The sequence below is a fragment of the Paramisgurnus dabryanus genome, chromosome 20, assembly GCF_030506205.2.
Source record: "Paramisgurnus dabryanus chromosome 20, PD_genome_1.1, whole genome shotgun sequence".
NCBI lineage: Eukaryota > Metazoa > Chordata > Actinopteri > Cypriniformes > Cobitidae > Paramisgurnus > Paramisgurnus dabryanus.
The window spans coordinates 20,467,762-20,485,258 of NC_133356.1; the positions used below are offsets into that span (position 1 = coordinate 20,467,762).

General features: G+C 39.3%; 1 protein-coding gene across 1 annotated transcript in view; it reads left to right on the top strand.

The window, feature by feature from the left end:
• Positions 1-16,493, top strand: part of fam204a (family with sequence similarity 204 member A) — a 57,850-nt gene extending 41,357 nt beyond the window's left edge. The window contains exons 6-7 of the mRNA XM_065296959.1: positions 14,410-14,519; positions 15,191-16,493. Coding sequence (XP_065153031.1) covers positions 14,410-14,519; positions 15,191-15,242 — 162 coding nt within the window. The 3' untranslated portion in view covers positions 15,243-16,493. The remainder of the gene's footprint in view (positions 1-14,409; positions 14,520-15,190) is intronic.
• The last annotated feature ends 1,004 nt before the right edge of the window (positions 16,494-17,497 follow it).

The window sequence follows — 17,497 nt, forward strand, 5'->3', positions numbered from 1 at the left end:
TTAAGGGTGCCCCTTACACCCCAGGGGTACAACTTAAACCCCAATGTGATGTATGTTCTTACAGACCCTACCACCCTCTTCAAATGTTGTAACCCACATGTTTCTACAATATCCTCGAGCGGAGCTATGACTCGTCAAAGTTGGGCGCCATGTAAAGTCAATGGGATTTTTCGGGTGATTTTTCGCCCCCCTTTCGAAAATCCTGCACCCGATCCCTTATAAAAGATATAGCACACCTCTCCTCAATAAGCCGGTCGATTTGAGCCCTCTTTCATGGGTCTACGACAAAGCGTGCGGGACGAGTTACGCGCCGAAAAAAGTGTCCAGATATAAGAATAAAATATAACTAGATAGAAAAGTTTGAAGACAAACTTTATGTTGGCTTGACAAAGCCTAGCCTGAATGTTTAAAACAGATTGAGAGAAATTTAAAACAAGTTTAGTTTAGTATTATAACTTTCCGTAAACATGATACCAAAAGTTACCATGTTAGCATGTTTAGCACTAAGTTAGCATGATGCTAACATGAATTAGCATGAAGCTAGCATGATGATAACATGAATTAGCATGAAGCTAACATGATGCTAACATGAATTAGCATGAAGCTAACATGAATTAGCATGAAGCTAACATGATGCTAACATGAATTAACATGAAGCTAACATGATGCTTACATGAATTAACATGAAGCTAGCATGATGCTAACATGAATTAGCATGAAGCTAGCATGATGCTAACATGAATTATCATGAAGCTAGCATGATGTTAACATGAATTAGCATGAAGCTAGCATGACTTAGCATGAAGCTAGCATGATGCTAACATGAATTAGCATGAAGCTAACATGAATTAGCATGAAGCTAGCATGAAGCTAACATGAATTAGCATGAAGCTAGCATGATGCTAACATGAATTAGCATGAAGCTAGCATGATGTTAACATGAATTACTATGAAGCTACCATGATGCTAACATGAATTAGCATGAAGCTAGCATGATGCTAACATGAATAAGCATGAAGCTAGCATGATGCTAACATGAATTAGCATGAAGCTAGCATGATGCTAGCATGATTAGCATGAAGCTAGCATGATGTTAGCATGATTAGCAGGAAGCTAACATCATGTTAGCATGATTAGCATGAAGCTAACATGATGCTAACATGAATTAGCATGAAGCTAACATGAATTAGCATGAAGCTAGCATGATGCTAACATGAATTAGCATGAAGCTAGCACGACGCTAACATGAATTAGCATGAAGCTAGCACGATGTTAACATGAATTAGCATGAAGCTAGCATGATGCTAACATGAATTAGCATGAAGCTAGCATGATGCTAACATGAATTAGCATGAAGTTAGCATGATGCTAACATGAATTAGCATGAAGCTAGCATGATGTTAACATGAATTAGCATGAAGTAACATGATGCTAACATGAATTAGCATGAAGCTAACATGATGCTAACATGAATAAACATGAAGTTAGCATGATGGTAACATGAATTAGCAGGAAGCTAGCATCATGTTAGCATGATTAGCATGAAGCTAGCATGATGCTAACATGAATTAGTATGAAGCTAACATGAATTAGCATGAAGCTAGCACGATGCTAACATGAATTAGCATGAAGCTAGCACGACGCTAACATGAATTAGCATGAAGCTAGCACGATGCTAACATGAATTAGCATGAAGCTAGCACAATGCTAACATGAATTAGCATGAAGCTAGCACGATGCTAACATGAATTAGCATGAAGCTAGCACGATGCTAACATGAATTAGCATGAAGCTAGCACGATGCTAACATGAATTAGCATGAAGCTAGCACGATGCTAACATGAATTAGCATGAAGCTAGCACGATGCTAACATGAATTAGCATGAAGCTAGCACGATGCTAACATGAATTAGCATGAAGCTAGCACGATGCTAACATGAATTAGCATGAAGCTAGCACGATGCTAACATGAATTAGCATGAAGCTAGCACGATGCTAACATGAATTAGCATGAAGCTAGCACGATGCTAATATGAATTAGCATGAAGCTAGCACGATGCTAACATGAATTAGCATGAAGCTAGCACGATGTTAACATGAATTAACATGAAGCTAGCACGATGCTAACATGAATTAGCATGAAGCTAGCACGATGCTAACATGAATTAGCATGAAGCTAGCATGAAGCTAACATGAATTAGCATGAAGCTAGCACGATGTTAACATGAATTAGCATGAAGCTAGCACGATGCTAACATGAATTAACATGAAGCTAGCATGATGCTAACATGATTTAGCATGAAGTTAACAAGATTTATTATGAAATTAGCATAAAGCTAGCACGAAACTAGCATGAAGCTAGTATGACTTAGCATGGAGCTAGCATAAGGCTAACATGACCAAAAGACCCAACCCCCATGTCTCTATGATGTTCGGATCCAGAGATATAAGGCTTTGTTTATTATGTTGCTAGGGTGCTCATATTTGGGTGTTAGGGGCGTGGCTTAATACCTCAATAAAAATCCAAAGAGACTGATTGGATGTCTGAGTAAAATAAGCCCACCCCCATGTCTCTGTGACACTGTGATGCAAAGATATCCATCTGGGCATTTTATAATGGCAGTCTATGGAAGATGTTGCTAGGGTGCCCAAAATGGTTGCTAGGGGCGTGGCTTAATAGCTCTGGGGTGATCCTAAGAGACTGATTGGATGACTGAGTAAAATGAGCCCACCCCCATGTCTCTACGACACTCTAAAGTGAAGATATTCCATCTGGGACGCTTTTATTCCCTTATATGGGCATGTTCCCTGCCCCATTATAAGTCAATGGGGAAATTTGGGTGGCCCTTACGCCCCAGGGGTGAAACTTACACCCCAATGTGAGGCATGTTCTTACAGAGCCTGCCAGCCTCTTCAAATGTGGTAACCCAGAAGTTTCTACAAATTTCTCGCTCGCAGCTATGACCCGTCAAAGTTTGTCGCAATGTTAAGTCAATGGAAAATTTGGGGTGTTTGAGCGCCCCGTTTAGGAATTCGGTAGGTCCCATCAGTTAGAAAAGATATAGCATAAATCTACGTACCAGTCTTAAAAGTTTTGTAAAATTTTGTGGGTGTAGCTTGAAAGCTCTAGGAGGAGTTACAGTTAGAAAAAGTGTGGACCAGAAGAATAATAATAACTAGATATTAAAGTTTGAAGACAAACTTTATGTTGGCTTGAAAAAGCGTAGCCTGAACGTTTAAAACAGATTGACAGAAGTTTAGTTTAGTAGGCTATCTGGCAGTTAGTATGTTTAAGTATGAAGCTAACATGATTAGCATGAAGCTAGCATGAAGCTAACATGATTAGCATGAAGCTAGCATGATGCTAGCATGATTAGCATGAAGCTAGCATGATGCTAGCATGATTAGCATGAAGCTAGCATGATGCTAGCATGATTAGCATGAAGCTAACATGATGCTAGCATGATTAGCATGAAGCTAGCATGATGCTAGCATGAAGTTAGCATGATTAGCATGAAGCTAGCATGAAGCTAGCATGATGCTAGCATGATTAGCATGAAGCTAGCATGATGCTAGCATGATTAGCATGTAGCTAGCATGATGTTAGCATGATTAGCATGTAGCTAAGCATGATGCTAGCATGATTAGCATGAAGCTAGCATGATTAGCATGTAGCTAGCATGATGCTAGCATGATTAGCATGTAGCTAGCATGAAGCTAGCATGATGCTAGCATGATTAGCATGAAGCTAGCATGATGCTAGCATGATTAGCATGAAGCTAGCATGATGCTAGCATGATTAGCATGAAGCTAGCATGAAGCTAACATGATGCTAGCATGATTAGCATGAAGCTAGCATGATGCTAGCATGATTAGCATGAAGCTAGCATGATGCTAGCATGATTAGCATGAAGCTAGCATGATGCTAGCATGATTAGCATGAAGCTAGCATGATGCTAGCATGATTAGCATGAAGCTAGCATGAAGCTAGCATGATGCTAGCATGATTAGCATGAATCTAGCATGATGCTAGCATGATTAGCATGAAGCTAGCATGATGCTAGCATGATTAGCATGTAGCTAGCATGAAGCTAGCATGAAGCTAGCATGATGCTAGCATGATGCTAGCATGATTAGCATGAAGCTAGCATGATGCTAGCATGATTAGCATGAAGCTAGCATGATGCTAGCATGATTAGCATGAAGCTAGCATGATGCTAGCATGATTAGCATGAAGCTAGCATGAAGCCAACATGATGCTAGCATGATTAGCATGAAGCTAGCATGATGCTAGCATGATTAGCATGAAGCTAGCATGATGCTAGCATGATTAGCATGAAGCTAGCATGATGCTAGCATGATTAGCATGAAGCTAGCATGAAGCTAGCTTGATGCTAGCATGATTAGCATGAATCTAGCATGATGCTAGCATGATTAGCATGAAGCTAGCATGATGCTAGCATGATTAGCATGTAGCTAGCATGAAGCTAGCATGAAGCTAGCATGATGCTAGCATGATTAGCATGAAGCTAGCATGATGCTAGCATGATTAGCATGAAGCTAGCATGATGCTAGCATGATTAGCATGTAGCTAGCATGAAGCTAGCATGATGCTAGCATGATTAGCATGAAGCTAGCATGATGCTTGCATGATTAGCATGAAGCTAGCATGATGTTAGCATGAATAGCATGAAGCTAGCATAAAGCTAGCATGATTAGCATGAAACTAGCATGATTCTAGCATGATTAGCATGAAGCTACCATGATGCTAGCATGATTAGCATGAAGCTAGCATGAAACTAGCAAGATTAGCATGAAGCTAGCATGAAGCTAGCACGAGGCTTGCATGATTAACATGAAGTTAGCATGAGAATAGCATGATTAGCATGAAGCTAGCATGATTTAACGTGAAGCTGGCATGATTAGCATGATGCTAGCATGATTAGCATTAAGCTAGCACTATTTAACGTGCAGCTAACAAGATTTAACATGAAGTTAGCATGATTTAGCATGAAGTTAGCAAGATTTATTATGAAATTAGCATAAAGCTAGCATGAAACTAGCATGAAGCTAGTATGACTTAGCATGGAGCTAGCATGAAGCTAACATGACCCAAAGACCCAACCCCCATGTCTCTATGATGTTCAGATCCAGAGATATAAGGCTTTGTTTATTATGTTGCTAGGGTGCTCAAATTGGTTGCTAGGGGCGTGGTTTAATACTTCAGTAGGAATCCTAAGAGACTGATTGGATGCCTGAGTAAAATGAGCCCACCCCTATGTCTCTATGACACTCTGGTGTAAAGATATCCATCTGGGCTTTTTATAATGGTAGTCTATGGGAGATGTTGCTAGGGTACCCAAAATTGTTGCTAGGGGCGTGGCTAAATAGCTTTGGGGCGATCCTAAGAGACTGATTGGATGACTGAGTAAAATGAGCCCACCCCCATGTCTCTACGACACTCTAAAGTAAAGATATTCCATCTGGGACGCTTTTATTCCCTTATATGGGCATGTTTCCTGCCCCATTATAAGTCAATGGGAAATTTTGGGGGCCTCTTACACCCCAGTGGTATAGCTTACACCCCATTGTGATGTATGTTCTTACAGAGCCTGTCAGCCACCTTAAATGTGGTAAGCCACAAGTTTCTACAAGTTTCTCACTCACAGCTATGACCCGTCAAAGTTTGTCTCAATGTTAAGTCAATAGAAATTTTGGGGTGTTCGAGACCCCCGTTTAGGAATTCGGATGGTCCCATCAGTTAGAAAAGATATAGCACACTAAGTCAGACCAGTCTGAAGGTCTGTGGAAAATTTGGTGCATGTAGCTTGAAAGCCCTAGGACGAGTTAGTTGCCGAAATTTTGGGGGGAGAAAAAGAATAATAATAATAATAACTAGATATTAAAGTTTGAAGACAAACTTTATGTTGGCTTGAAAAAGCGTAGCCTGAACGTTTAAAACGGATTGACAGAAGTTTAGTTTAGTAGGCTATCTGGCAGTTAGTATGTTTAAGTATGAAGCTAACATGATTAGCATGAAGCTAGCATGATGCTAGCATGATTAGCATGAAGCTAGCATGATTAGCATGAAGCTAGCATGATGCTAGCATGATTAGCATGAAGCTAGCATGATGCTAGCATGATTAGCATGAAGCTAGCATGATTAGCATGAAGTTAGCATGATGCTAGCATGATTAGCATGAAGCTAGCATGATGCTAGCATGATTAGCATGAAGCTACCATGATGCTAGCATGAAGCTAGCATGATTAGCATGAAGCTAGCATGAAGCTAGCATGATGCTAGCATGATTAACATGAAGCTAGCATGATGCTAGCATGATTAGCATATAGCTAGCATGATGTTAGAATTGTTAATATGTAGCTAGCATGAAGCTAGCATGATGTTAGCATGATTAGCATGAAGCTAGCATGATGCTAGCATGATTAGCATGAAGCTAGCATGATTAGCATGTAGCTAGCATGATGCTAGCATTATTAGCATGTAGCTAGCATGAAGCTAGCATGAAGCTAGCATGAAGCTAGCATGAAGCTAGCATGAAGCTAGCATGAAGCTAGCATGATTAGCATGAAGCTAGCATGATGCTAGCATGATTAGCATGAAGCTAGCATGATGCTAGCATGATTAGCATGAAGCTAGCATGATTAGCATGAAGCTAGCATGATGCTAGCATGATTAGCATGTAGCTAGCATGAAGCTAGCATGATGCTAGCATGATTAGCATGAAGCTAGCATGATGCTAGCATGATTAGCATGAAGCTAGCATGATTAGCATGAAGCTAGCATGATGTTAGCATGATTAGCATGAAGCTAGCATGATGCTAGCATGATTAGCATGAAGCTAGCATAAAGCTAGCATGATTAGCATGAAACTAGCATGATTCTAGCATGATTAGCATGATGCTAGCATGATTAGCATGAAGCTAGCATAAAGCTAGCATGATTAGCATGAAACTAGCATGATTCTAGCATGATTAGCATGAAGCTAGCATGATGCTAGCATGATTAGCATGAAGCTAGCATGATTAGCATGAAGCTAGCATGATTAGCATGAAACTAGCATGATTCTAGCATGATTAGCATGAAGCTAGCATGATGCTAGCATGATTAGCATGAAGATAGCATGATGCTAGCATGATTAGCATGAAGCTAGCATGAAACTAGCAAGATTAGCATGAAGCTAGCATGAAGCTAGCACGAGGCTTGCATGATTAACATGAAGTTAGCATGAGAATAGCATGATTAGCATGAAGCTAGCATGATTTAACGTGAAGCTAGCATGATTAGCATGATGCTAGCATGATTAGCATTAAGCTAGCACTATTTAGCGTGCAGCTAACAAGATTTAACATGAAGTTAGCATGATTTAGCATGAAGTTAGCAAGATTTATTATGAAATTAGCATAAAGCTAGCATGAAACTAGCATGAAGCTAGTATGACTTAGCATGGAGCTAGCATGAAGCTAACATGACCCAAAGACCCAACCCCCATGTCTCTAAGATGTTCAGATCCAGAGATATAAGGCTTTGTTTATTATGTTGCTAGGGTGCTCAAATTGGTTGCTAGGGGCGTGGTTTAATACCTCAGTAGGAATCCTAAGAGACTGATTGGATGCCTGAGTAAAATGAGCCCACCCCTATGTCTCTATGACACTCTGGTGTAAAGATATCCATCTGGGCTTTTTATAATGGTAGTCTATGGGAGATGTTGCTAGGGTACCCAAAATTGTTGCTAGGGGCGTGGCTTAATAGCTCTGGGGCGATCCTAAGAGACCTATTGGATGACTGAGTAAAATGAGCCCACCCCCATGTCTCTACGACACTCTAAAGTGAAGATATTCCATCTGGGACGCTTTTACTCCCTTATATGGGCATGTTTCCTGCCCCATTATAAGTCAATGGGAAATTTTGGGGGCCTCTTACACCCCAGGGGTACAGCTTACACCTTAATGTGATGTATGTTCTTACAGAGCCTGTCAGCCTCCTTAAATGTGGTAAGCCACAAGTTTCTACAAGTTTCTCACTCGCAGCTATGGCCCGTCAAAGTTTGTCTCCATGTTAAGTAAATGGGAAATTTGGGGTGTTTGAGCGCCCCGTTTAGGAATTCGGAAGGTCCCATCAGTTAGAAAAGATATAGCACACTAAGTCAGACCAGTCTGAAGGTCCGTGGAAAATTTGGTGCATGTAGCTTGAAAGCTCTAGGACGAGTTAGTGTTTATAATTTTGGGGTGCTAAGAAGAATAATAATAATAAGTTTAAAAGCAATAACAATATGTTGGCTTTTTCAAGCCAACATAATAATAATAACTAGATAGGTACATTTCCTGAAGAAAATGTGAGTGGTGCTTGCCGTGGCAAAATTCTGGGGAACATATATGATTATACTCCAAGCCAAAAGTTAAACGATCCAACTCCCGTGTCTGTACGATGTTCTGATGTGGAGATATAAGGCTGTGTTTATCCGGTTGCTAGGGTACTGTATTTGGTTGTTAGGGAAAAAATTGGCATCCACTAGTGATTACCCTCCGAGTCATGAGTCAAACGGTCCAACCCCCATGTCTCTACGATGTTCTGATGTGGAGATATAAGGCTTTGTTTACTCTGTTGCTAGGGTACTGTATTTGGTTGCTAGGGGCGTGGCTTGGGAGTGGCCAATGATGTGCCCAGTGATTACACTCCGAGTCACAAGTAAAACGGTCCAACCCCCGTGTCTCTACGATGTTCTGATGCGGAGATATAAGGCTTTGTTTACTCTGTTGCTAGGGTACTGTATTTGGTTGCTAGGGGCGTGGCTTGGGAGTGGCCAATTATGTGCCCAGTGATTACACTCCGAGTCACAAGTAAAACGGTCCAACCCCCGTGTCTCTACGATGTTCTGATGTGGAGATATAAGGCTTTGTTTACTCTGTTGCTAGGGTACTGTATTTGGTTGCTAAGGGCGTGGCTTGGGAGTGGCCAATGATGTGCCCAGTGATTACACTCCGAGTCACAAGTAAAACGGTCCAACCCCCGTGTCTCTACGATGTTCTGATGCGGAGATATAAGGCTTTGTTTACTCTGTTGCTAGGGTACTGTATTTGGTTGCTAGGGGCGTGGCTTGGGAGTGGCCAATGATGTGCCCAGTGATTACACTCCGAGTCACAAGTAAAACGGTCCAAACCCCGTGTCTCTACGATGTTCTGATGCGGAGATATAAGGCTTTGTTTATTCGGTTGCTAGGGTGCTCAAATTTAATTGCTAGGGGCGTGGCTTGGGAGTGGCCAATGATGTGCCCAATTGTTACACCCCTAGTCACAAGTAAAACGGTCCAACCCCCGTGTCTCTACGATGTTCTGATGCCGAGATATAACTGTTTGTATTTTATGTTGCTAGGGTGCTCAAAAGTGGTTGCTAGGGGCGTGGCTTAGTAAGTCTGTAAGGATCCTGAGAGACTGATTGGATGCCTGAGTAAAATGAGCCCACCCCCATGTCTCTATGACACTGTGGTGCAAAGATATCCATCCGGGCATTTTATAATGGCAGTCTATGGTATAGGTTGCTAGGGTGCCCAAAATGGTTGCTATGGTAACCTTACACCCCATTGTGGGGGACGTCCTGACAGAGTCTAGCACCCTCTTCAAATTTAGTAACCCACATGTTTCTATGAAATCCTGGCTCGGACCTATGACCCGTCAAAATTTTTGCAATGGTAAGTCTATGGGATTTTGCCCCATTGACTTTTCATTGGGGCAATTTTGGGCACCTCTTACACCCCAGGGGTACAACTTACACCCCATTGTGATCCATGTTCTTACAGAGCCTACCACCCTCTTCAAATGTTGTAACCCACATGTTTCTACAAAATCCTCAAGCGGAGCTATGACTCGTCAAAGTTGGGCGCAATGTTAAGTCAATGGGATTTTTTGGGTGGTTTTTCGCCCCCCTTTCGGAAATCCTGCACCCGATCGCTTATAAAAGTCATAGCACACCTCTCCTCAATAAGCCGGTCGATTTGAGCCCTAATTTATGGGTCTACGACAAAGCGTGCGGGACGAGTTACGCGCCGAAAAAGTGTCCAGAAAAAGAAGAATAATAATAATAATAATAATAATAATAAGTATGCAAGATAGTAATAGTGATGCTTTGCATAAATGCAAGCACCACTAATAATAATAATAAGCTTAGATCGAAGAACAGTATGTTGGCTTTGTCAAGCCAACATAATAAGTATGAGCAATAATAATAGTGATGCCTTGCATAAATGCAAGCACCACTAATAAGTATGAGCAATAATAATAGTGATGCCTTGCATAAATGCAAGCACCACTAATAATAAGCTTAGATCGAAGAACAGTATGTTGGCTTTGTCAAGCCAACATAATTATGGCAACATAAGAACAGCAATACATAAGTGCACTGGAAATAGTCTCATCAAGTCCAACACAATATACATAGCCAAGGGTATGTTAGTTTTTTTTTTTTTTTTTTATATAAAGAGGAAGGTAGATAGAGAAAGAGATAAAGAGAAGGGTAACTAAGTAAAGATAGTAAATCTGTAATTAGGAAGTTAGGTAATGATGGAAGAGATGGGTTTTTAGCCGAGTCTTAAAGACAGCTACAGTGTCAGCTGATCGTGTCACGACCGGCAGATCATTCCACAGTTGTGGGACAGTTCCTGAGAAGGTACGCGTTAGGGTTTTCTTCCCTTTTTGAGATGGTACCACAAGTCGTCGCTCGGTGGCAGAGCGCAGTGATCGAGAGGGTACATAAGGCTCTTTAACATAAATATCCCTAGTGACTTTGCAGTAGATAAAATCTGTGTAATACAGTGGTTCTCAAACTGGGGGGCCGCGAGATAGTGCCAGGGGGGCCCCAGTTTTATGAAATTTTATAAAATACATAAATTTATGATGAATTTTGTGTAATTAAACCTAAAAAATAAGGCTACAGCAGCACTACTTTGTATAATTTAATGTTTTGTTTAATTAAAATGTTATGTTTATAACAGTTTTTTGTCATAAATTTCCCTTGGGGGGGCGCGAAGGCACTGTACACAAGGGGGGGCCGCACGCTGAAAAAGTTTGAGAACCACTGGTCTATTATCTTTATTTTAACAAACAGAGGAGAACAGACCAAATATATTGATTAGTCATCTTGCACTACAGAGATTTTTGTCCAATCATATGCAAAATCACGAGCAAGTGTACATATCCAGCACAGACGTTGTTTTATATCCAAAAAAAGAAACCATATGCAATTAATGTTAATCTGATACTCACTGAAGTCTTATATGAACTTGTTTTTTGTATTTACTTAGGCCATGTTATTTAGGCATAGGCACAGAAATGTTGAGAAGCAGCTTCTGCATGGGATTAACCAGACAAAGTCTAACTAGTGTTGTTTATCCACATCTCATTTTATAGAAAGGGACACTTATTAAAGGATTTGTCTAAGCATTATTTGTTTGAGAGTGAACGTTGTCTAACAGCTGATACATTATACAAACTCCACTTTAGGAGTTTCTGCCCAAATATTTTAACTGTCAACCATAAGATTTTGCTTTTAGGTGATTGTGAGCATTGGCCTTCTTCCACATATAAATCACAAAATGATTCTTATAGCATTCAATTCAGCTGAAAATGTATCACAAAAATATTTGAAAATCAGAATCACATTTTGCTAAAAAAAAAAAAAAAGATTGCTAACACTTTATAATCAGGTTATAGTTGTTAACAATAGTAAATACATAGATTACACAAACTAATATAGTTTGTCAGCATTTATTATCTTTATTAATGTTCGTTTTTGACAATACAATTATTAATGTTAGTTAGCCTAATTGTACTCATGATTACAGTTATATATTTTTATTTTAAACGTGTATTAAATGCTGAAATTAACATGATCTAAGATTAATAAATACTGTAGAAGTTTTGTTCATGGTTAGATGTTTATAATTCACAATTCATTAATTAATGTTAACAAATACAACCTAATTGTAAAGTGTTACTGAAAGGGTTTGGGTTTATGAAACATGGTTCTTGTCTAAAACCTGATGTCTTACATCTATAGCACTGTTGACTTAACCCACCTAGTGGCCCCACGGTGTAGCTACAGGACTGAGCTGAATATATTCATCCCTCACAGACCTTTGAAAGGTCACATCATTAATGGTGCTAAATGAACCCAGCACTGAATAAGACTGTCCGAGAATGGGTGTAAATGCCACACAATGCCTTTAAAGAGGAGAGAAACGACAATAAAAATTCACTGAACGAGAATTTCTTTCAGAAATATGGCAATGTTTACCTAGAACAAAGAGCACGAGAGCTTTGTGTTATGTATGTTAGCCCCTAACCCACATTTTTTTTTAGATTGTGATTTCTTTGTTTCGTTATTCCTGCATTTTCAGCCTCTGCATGTATTTGATGTGAAAGGATTTGGCTCTAAGTCCCGAGCGTGGTGGGGGCTAAAGATGAAAAAGGGTGAAAAATCATGAAAAGTGGATCAGAAAAGTAAATGAAAAATAATGTCATATTACGGAATATATAAGAGGCTAATTTGTGCCGACTTTTTGCTAATTTTGCTCTTGCTGCAGACAGAAGTGCTGTCACCTGCTTTGCGCTACTCTGATGACTGTGCCAGTGATCCATGAAATAAGCTGCCGCCGGCTTTGTTCTGATAAGAATGAACAAATCTGCACAATGTACTGCTCTCCGAATCTCATTTTCATACTTGCATGCAGGCTAAAAGAAATAAGCTGTTTGCTAGGCTTGATTAATCAGACATTTGAGAGCTTTTTTCCAATTTTTTTGTCGCTTTGATCTGCTCTGTCTCCTAGGTAACTTGGTTGACATTAATGTTGAGCTGCGGTAAAGACAATCGTGAATTGTAGACTGGGCTGATTAAAAAAAACCTTTAATGCTTTGAATATAGTAATGATAAAGGGGACACAGTAAAGGGTGTGTGTGGGGGGGTATTATTGGATGAGATGATGGTGGTTAATGTATCGAAAATACTTAAATCATAAGATTTTTACTGTATCAAACTACTCCTTTCTATCCATATTAACATTATTATTTTTTTTTTTACATAAGACCCAGAGCCGTGCCAGAATGTCTCAACGATTTAATAAAGCTGCGATTTAACATGCCGTACTGGCAGCGACAGCTTTAGCACCTACAGTATTCCACTTAAACATGCCTTTCAAAAAACACCCTGGTGTGAATTATCTGCAAGAAGATCTGCGCTAAACATGAGCATGATCGCCTATTATAACTTCCCTTCTTTTTGCTGTCTTGCTAGAAAACATGATTTATGGCCTCTAAAACCTCGAAAAAATGGCAAGGATTTAGAAAAAACTGTCATAGTGTGTTAGCTTCAGGTTATGCAGACGCCTTTACAAATCTTCCAAGTGCCTGTATAGATGAATGCCTCGAGGGCCCAGCCGGAACCCCGCTCTCTCAGCCTGCTAAAGGCCTTATCTTAAATCCAAGCAAAGTACCATTAATCTTTTTGAAAGACCTTTATGGCTTTTAATGTATCCCAAATTAGAACATTTTACACCCTTGGTTCCTGAAATATGGCGATAAAAAGCCTTTAGAGTTTAATTTCTTCTTCCTGCTCGCTCTGACCTGCCTAATCCCAGCATGCATTAGGAGATATTTTAGTTTCAGTCTTTCTAATAAAGTTTATCCCACTTAATTATAATTGAAACATTTTTTCTCTCGCTGGCTCTCTCTAGGTTTTTTCAAGCCGACAAACGGTGGCACGTTTCCTCATTACCAGTAGAGTTTTTTTGTGTTCTTCCAATTGTGTTAATTCACTGTTCTTAAGAATTACCCTCCCGAAAAACAGAGCGAGTGAAAGAAGAGTTTTAAAAAAGGTTTGTGATTTGCTCCAAGTGTTTATCAGAGTTTCTCGCGGTTCAATAATAAACCCATCCCAGGAGTGATGGGAGAGGCCAGGACTCTTCTTTTGTTTCCCGAGCCCTCTGTGTCACTCTGGCTATTGGAATTAATCTCAACCACACCACACACATTTCCCCTAACTGATACTGCCGACATGCTCCTCTCACCCTCCTCCATTCATTTTCCCATCCTAACTGCCTGCACTGCAATTTTCAGAATTAAAGGTCCTCTTTAGATGAAGCGATTAAGTATATGAGATAATAACATTAATTATGCACAACCATGCTCAGGGAACAGGGTGTCCTACTTCTGTCTATGAACCATGAAACATTTTTGTATTTTTTTTTAACTTGCATGGACACACGCATGCTTTAAGCACAACGTCAGAAAACACCATGAACCTCAGGCATCGCGTTGACATGCTGGCAGTTCTGGTAAGGTTTGCCAGGCAGACTGATTTTCGTCAGCTAATGGAGCTTGTCTCTGTCGTCTTCTCAATAGCTGGGCGTGAAAATCGCACAAGCCGCCGACTGCCGCGACTTCACCCGGTCCAAACGGGAAGCAGAGGCTTCCCAGGCAGCCCGAAAACGGAGAAAGCAAATCGCTTGGGGGTTTGTTGTTTATTTTTATTTCTTCTATCTGAAGTTGTCTCTACCTCTAGCACTGACACCGTGCAGTTTTATACTTTAGATATCTATCTTGGACATGCTCCTGTGTGTTAACTTGTAAGAGCTTTCTAATGGGGATGCTTCTTATCTTATGGGTCAGTCAGTCCCTATAGAGAGTCTCTGTGTGGCTTTTGAATAATGTGAGAAAGAAGTAAGAGCTATTTGCCACTTATAAACTTTTCAGATTCTTTGAATTAGTATTTGCATACTATTATAAGAATGTTCTTATTTCCTTGTTTCTTTTTATTATTTTGATGAAACTAAATTCAGTTTACGGATTTACTGTATTGCCAGTGTAAATTGTGGCAGGCGAATAGTGCCAACTTTTGTGATTTTTATTTACTGTACATAGACATGGGCACTAAATAGAATGATAGTTACCTAATTTTTTTAATACTGATTGTGCAGCACTATTTCGCCGCTTTTAGCACCAGCTTAAGCCCAATGGTTAGTAGGCAGATGGTTAGTAAATAAGTGATTTTGTATTGAAATACCACATATAGAAGTAGTTATGCTTTTTCTTTATATTCCCTTTCTGTTTATTGCTCTTATCAATTCTTCCTAACATCCTTATGTAATATTTTGACTCAATTTATCATATTTTTTTATTTTAGGTTCGAAGCAAAGCAAAGATGGGAAACCAAAAGCAACATGGGATTCATGTGATCATTTCAAATATAGTTTAATTTTTCAGTGAATCAGTTTTTGGTCATTCAGTTTTGTGGGTCATTTAATAAGTAGGATTATTACTGTCAGATTGGCATTTACATTATTGCGTGTATTTGGGTTCTTTTTCTCATAATTAAATCTGGCACACACAGCGTTTATTTACCGGAGTAAGTGGGTTAATCAGAAGCCGCCTTTTCTTCCATGGAGGTATGGAGAGAGGGAAGAGAAAGGAGAGATTAAGAGCCTAATGCAATGTACAGGATAATATGCAATAGGATTTGCCTAGGCAAAATGAAATTTGTTGGCTGTAAGGAGGTTTGAGCAGTCATAAACGCCGACTTTAGTCGGGTCTGAGTGTAAGATGAGCGTGTGTGAGGAAAAGAGAATAAGATGGAGAGCAGCGCGTGTATGACACTGACCTGTGGTCAGTGCTTTTGGTTGCACATTCTCATGAGCTGTCAGATAAGAACCAGTAAAACTTTCTTAACGTGAAATGTATATAATATTTATAGTTATGAATAAATGTAATTATTTTAAATGATAGTTTGCCCAAAACTCACAATGGATTGGATTATTATTTACTCATATTCACAATACTGTATGACTTTTAGGAATGTTTAGAGTTTTTTTCCATGTAGTAAAAATGAAGAGAACAAGGGGCTTTTTTGGCTTCAAGAACATGATAATACTAGTCTGTATGACTTGTGTGCTATATTTCATTTAAAACCATGTAATAGATTTGTGTGTACTGTGTTTGATAAATATAGTTTTGGTAGCCAAGGTCACTGTTCATCTTCCATGTGTAGTAAATAGCATGTTGGACATTATGCTATAAGGAAAATTCCGCAGAGGAATGTTTGGAAAGACATGGGGATGAGTAAATAACAAAAAAGGAGTAGTTTTGTCATTATATTTCTTAATACACCCGAGTACCTTTCTTTTCTAAACATCCCTCCCACTTTCACGACCCTGTTTGGTACGAGTGAGCTCTGTAGTGGGAATGTAGCAGCTCACTCTATTGATTTATTCTCTGTTGGCCTGAGGCAGAGACATCTGTAATTTTAGGGCTTTGCCACCCTGACAACAGCCAACTGACAACTGTAGCACAAACTTGTCAGTGCTGCCTTAAGGCAATGCAGTCAGCACGGAGACATCTTACTAAAGAAAAAATCTGTTGTAAATGCCATCTTTATTACATCAGTCAAATTGTGGTTTGCGATCATCAATAAATAAAGCTTTGGAAGATTGTGGGCTGATTTGTTCAACGTGTTTATTTAAAAACAGATTGCTAGTGTTCAATTATTTCCTATGTCTAAATCATTTGTTTTAACTGTGGGTCGGGGCCCACTTGTGGGTCACACAGCGGGATAAGGTGGGTCGCGCAAAGTCGCTTTGCTATTGTGGTGAATGTCACAAAAATAAAAAAACGGTTTAGTCCCATTAATAGCTGTAGCAATAAAAATGATTTTGATGATTTACCATAACCAACTTATTTTTATTAATAAAATGCAAACTTAGCTCTGATTGTGAAATCCTTGTAGAGTAAATAATACAACATGATCATATGGAAAATCGTGTTAGTCACGCAAAATTTGATCAATTTATTTGTGTCCATGGCACGAAATTCAGCTTTTTTTACATGCCTCGAGCACAAATGTTTTTTTTCCTGACACTCGCACAATTTTTTTTTTCATGACAAATTTCAATAAATAGTTTTTTGTGTCCGTGGCATAACTTTCTTTTTCTTTTTTATGTATTGTTTTCTCCTTTTCCCCCTATTTTTAAATCATTGTCGCTTGGGGTTGGGGATAAATTTGGGGTGTGGATGTACTTTTATGTATTGGTTTCTACATGTTTTTCTTCCGCTTTTAAAACTATTCTCGCCTGGAGTTGGGGTTTGGGTTAGGATGTCAAAAATGTAACAGAAAGTGATTCTAACCCCAAACGACAATGGTAAGAAAATAGGAAAACAATACATAATATGAAACGAAAAAGAAAGTTGTGGTGTGAAGACATTTGTGCTTAAGGTACGAAAAAAGCTTAATTTCGTGCCATGGACACAAATAAATTGATCAAATTTGTGTGACTAACACGACATTCCAATCAGTCTGAAATAATGCCAGGTTGTTGACAAGCAGCTTTTAAAACGTGTGTTATGTTTTCAAATCAATATTATTATTCACATAGCAACACCTTTTCTTGAGAAGGTTTTATTTTATTTATATATTAAAGTGGAGAATATAAATACAACA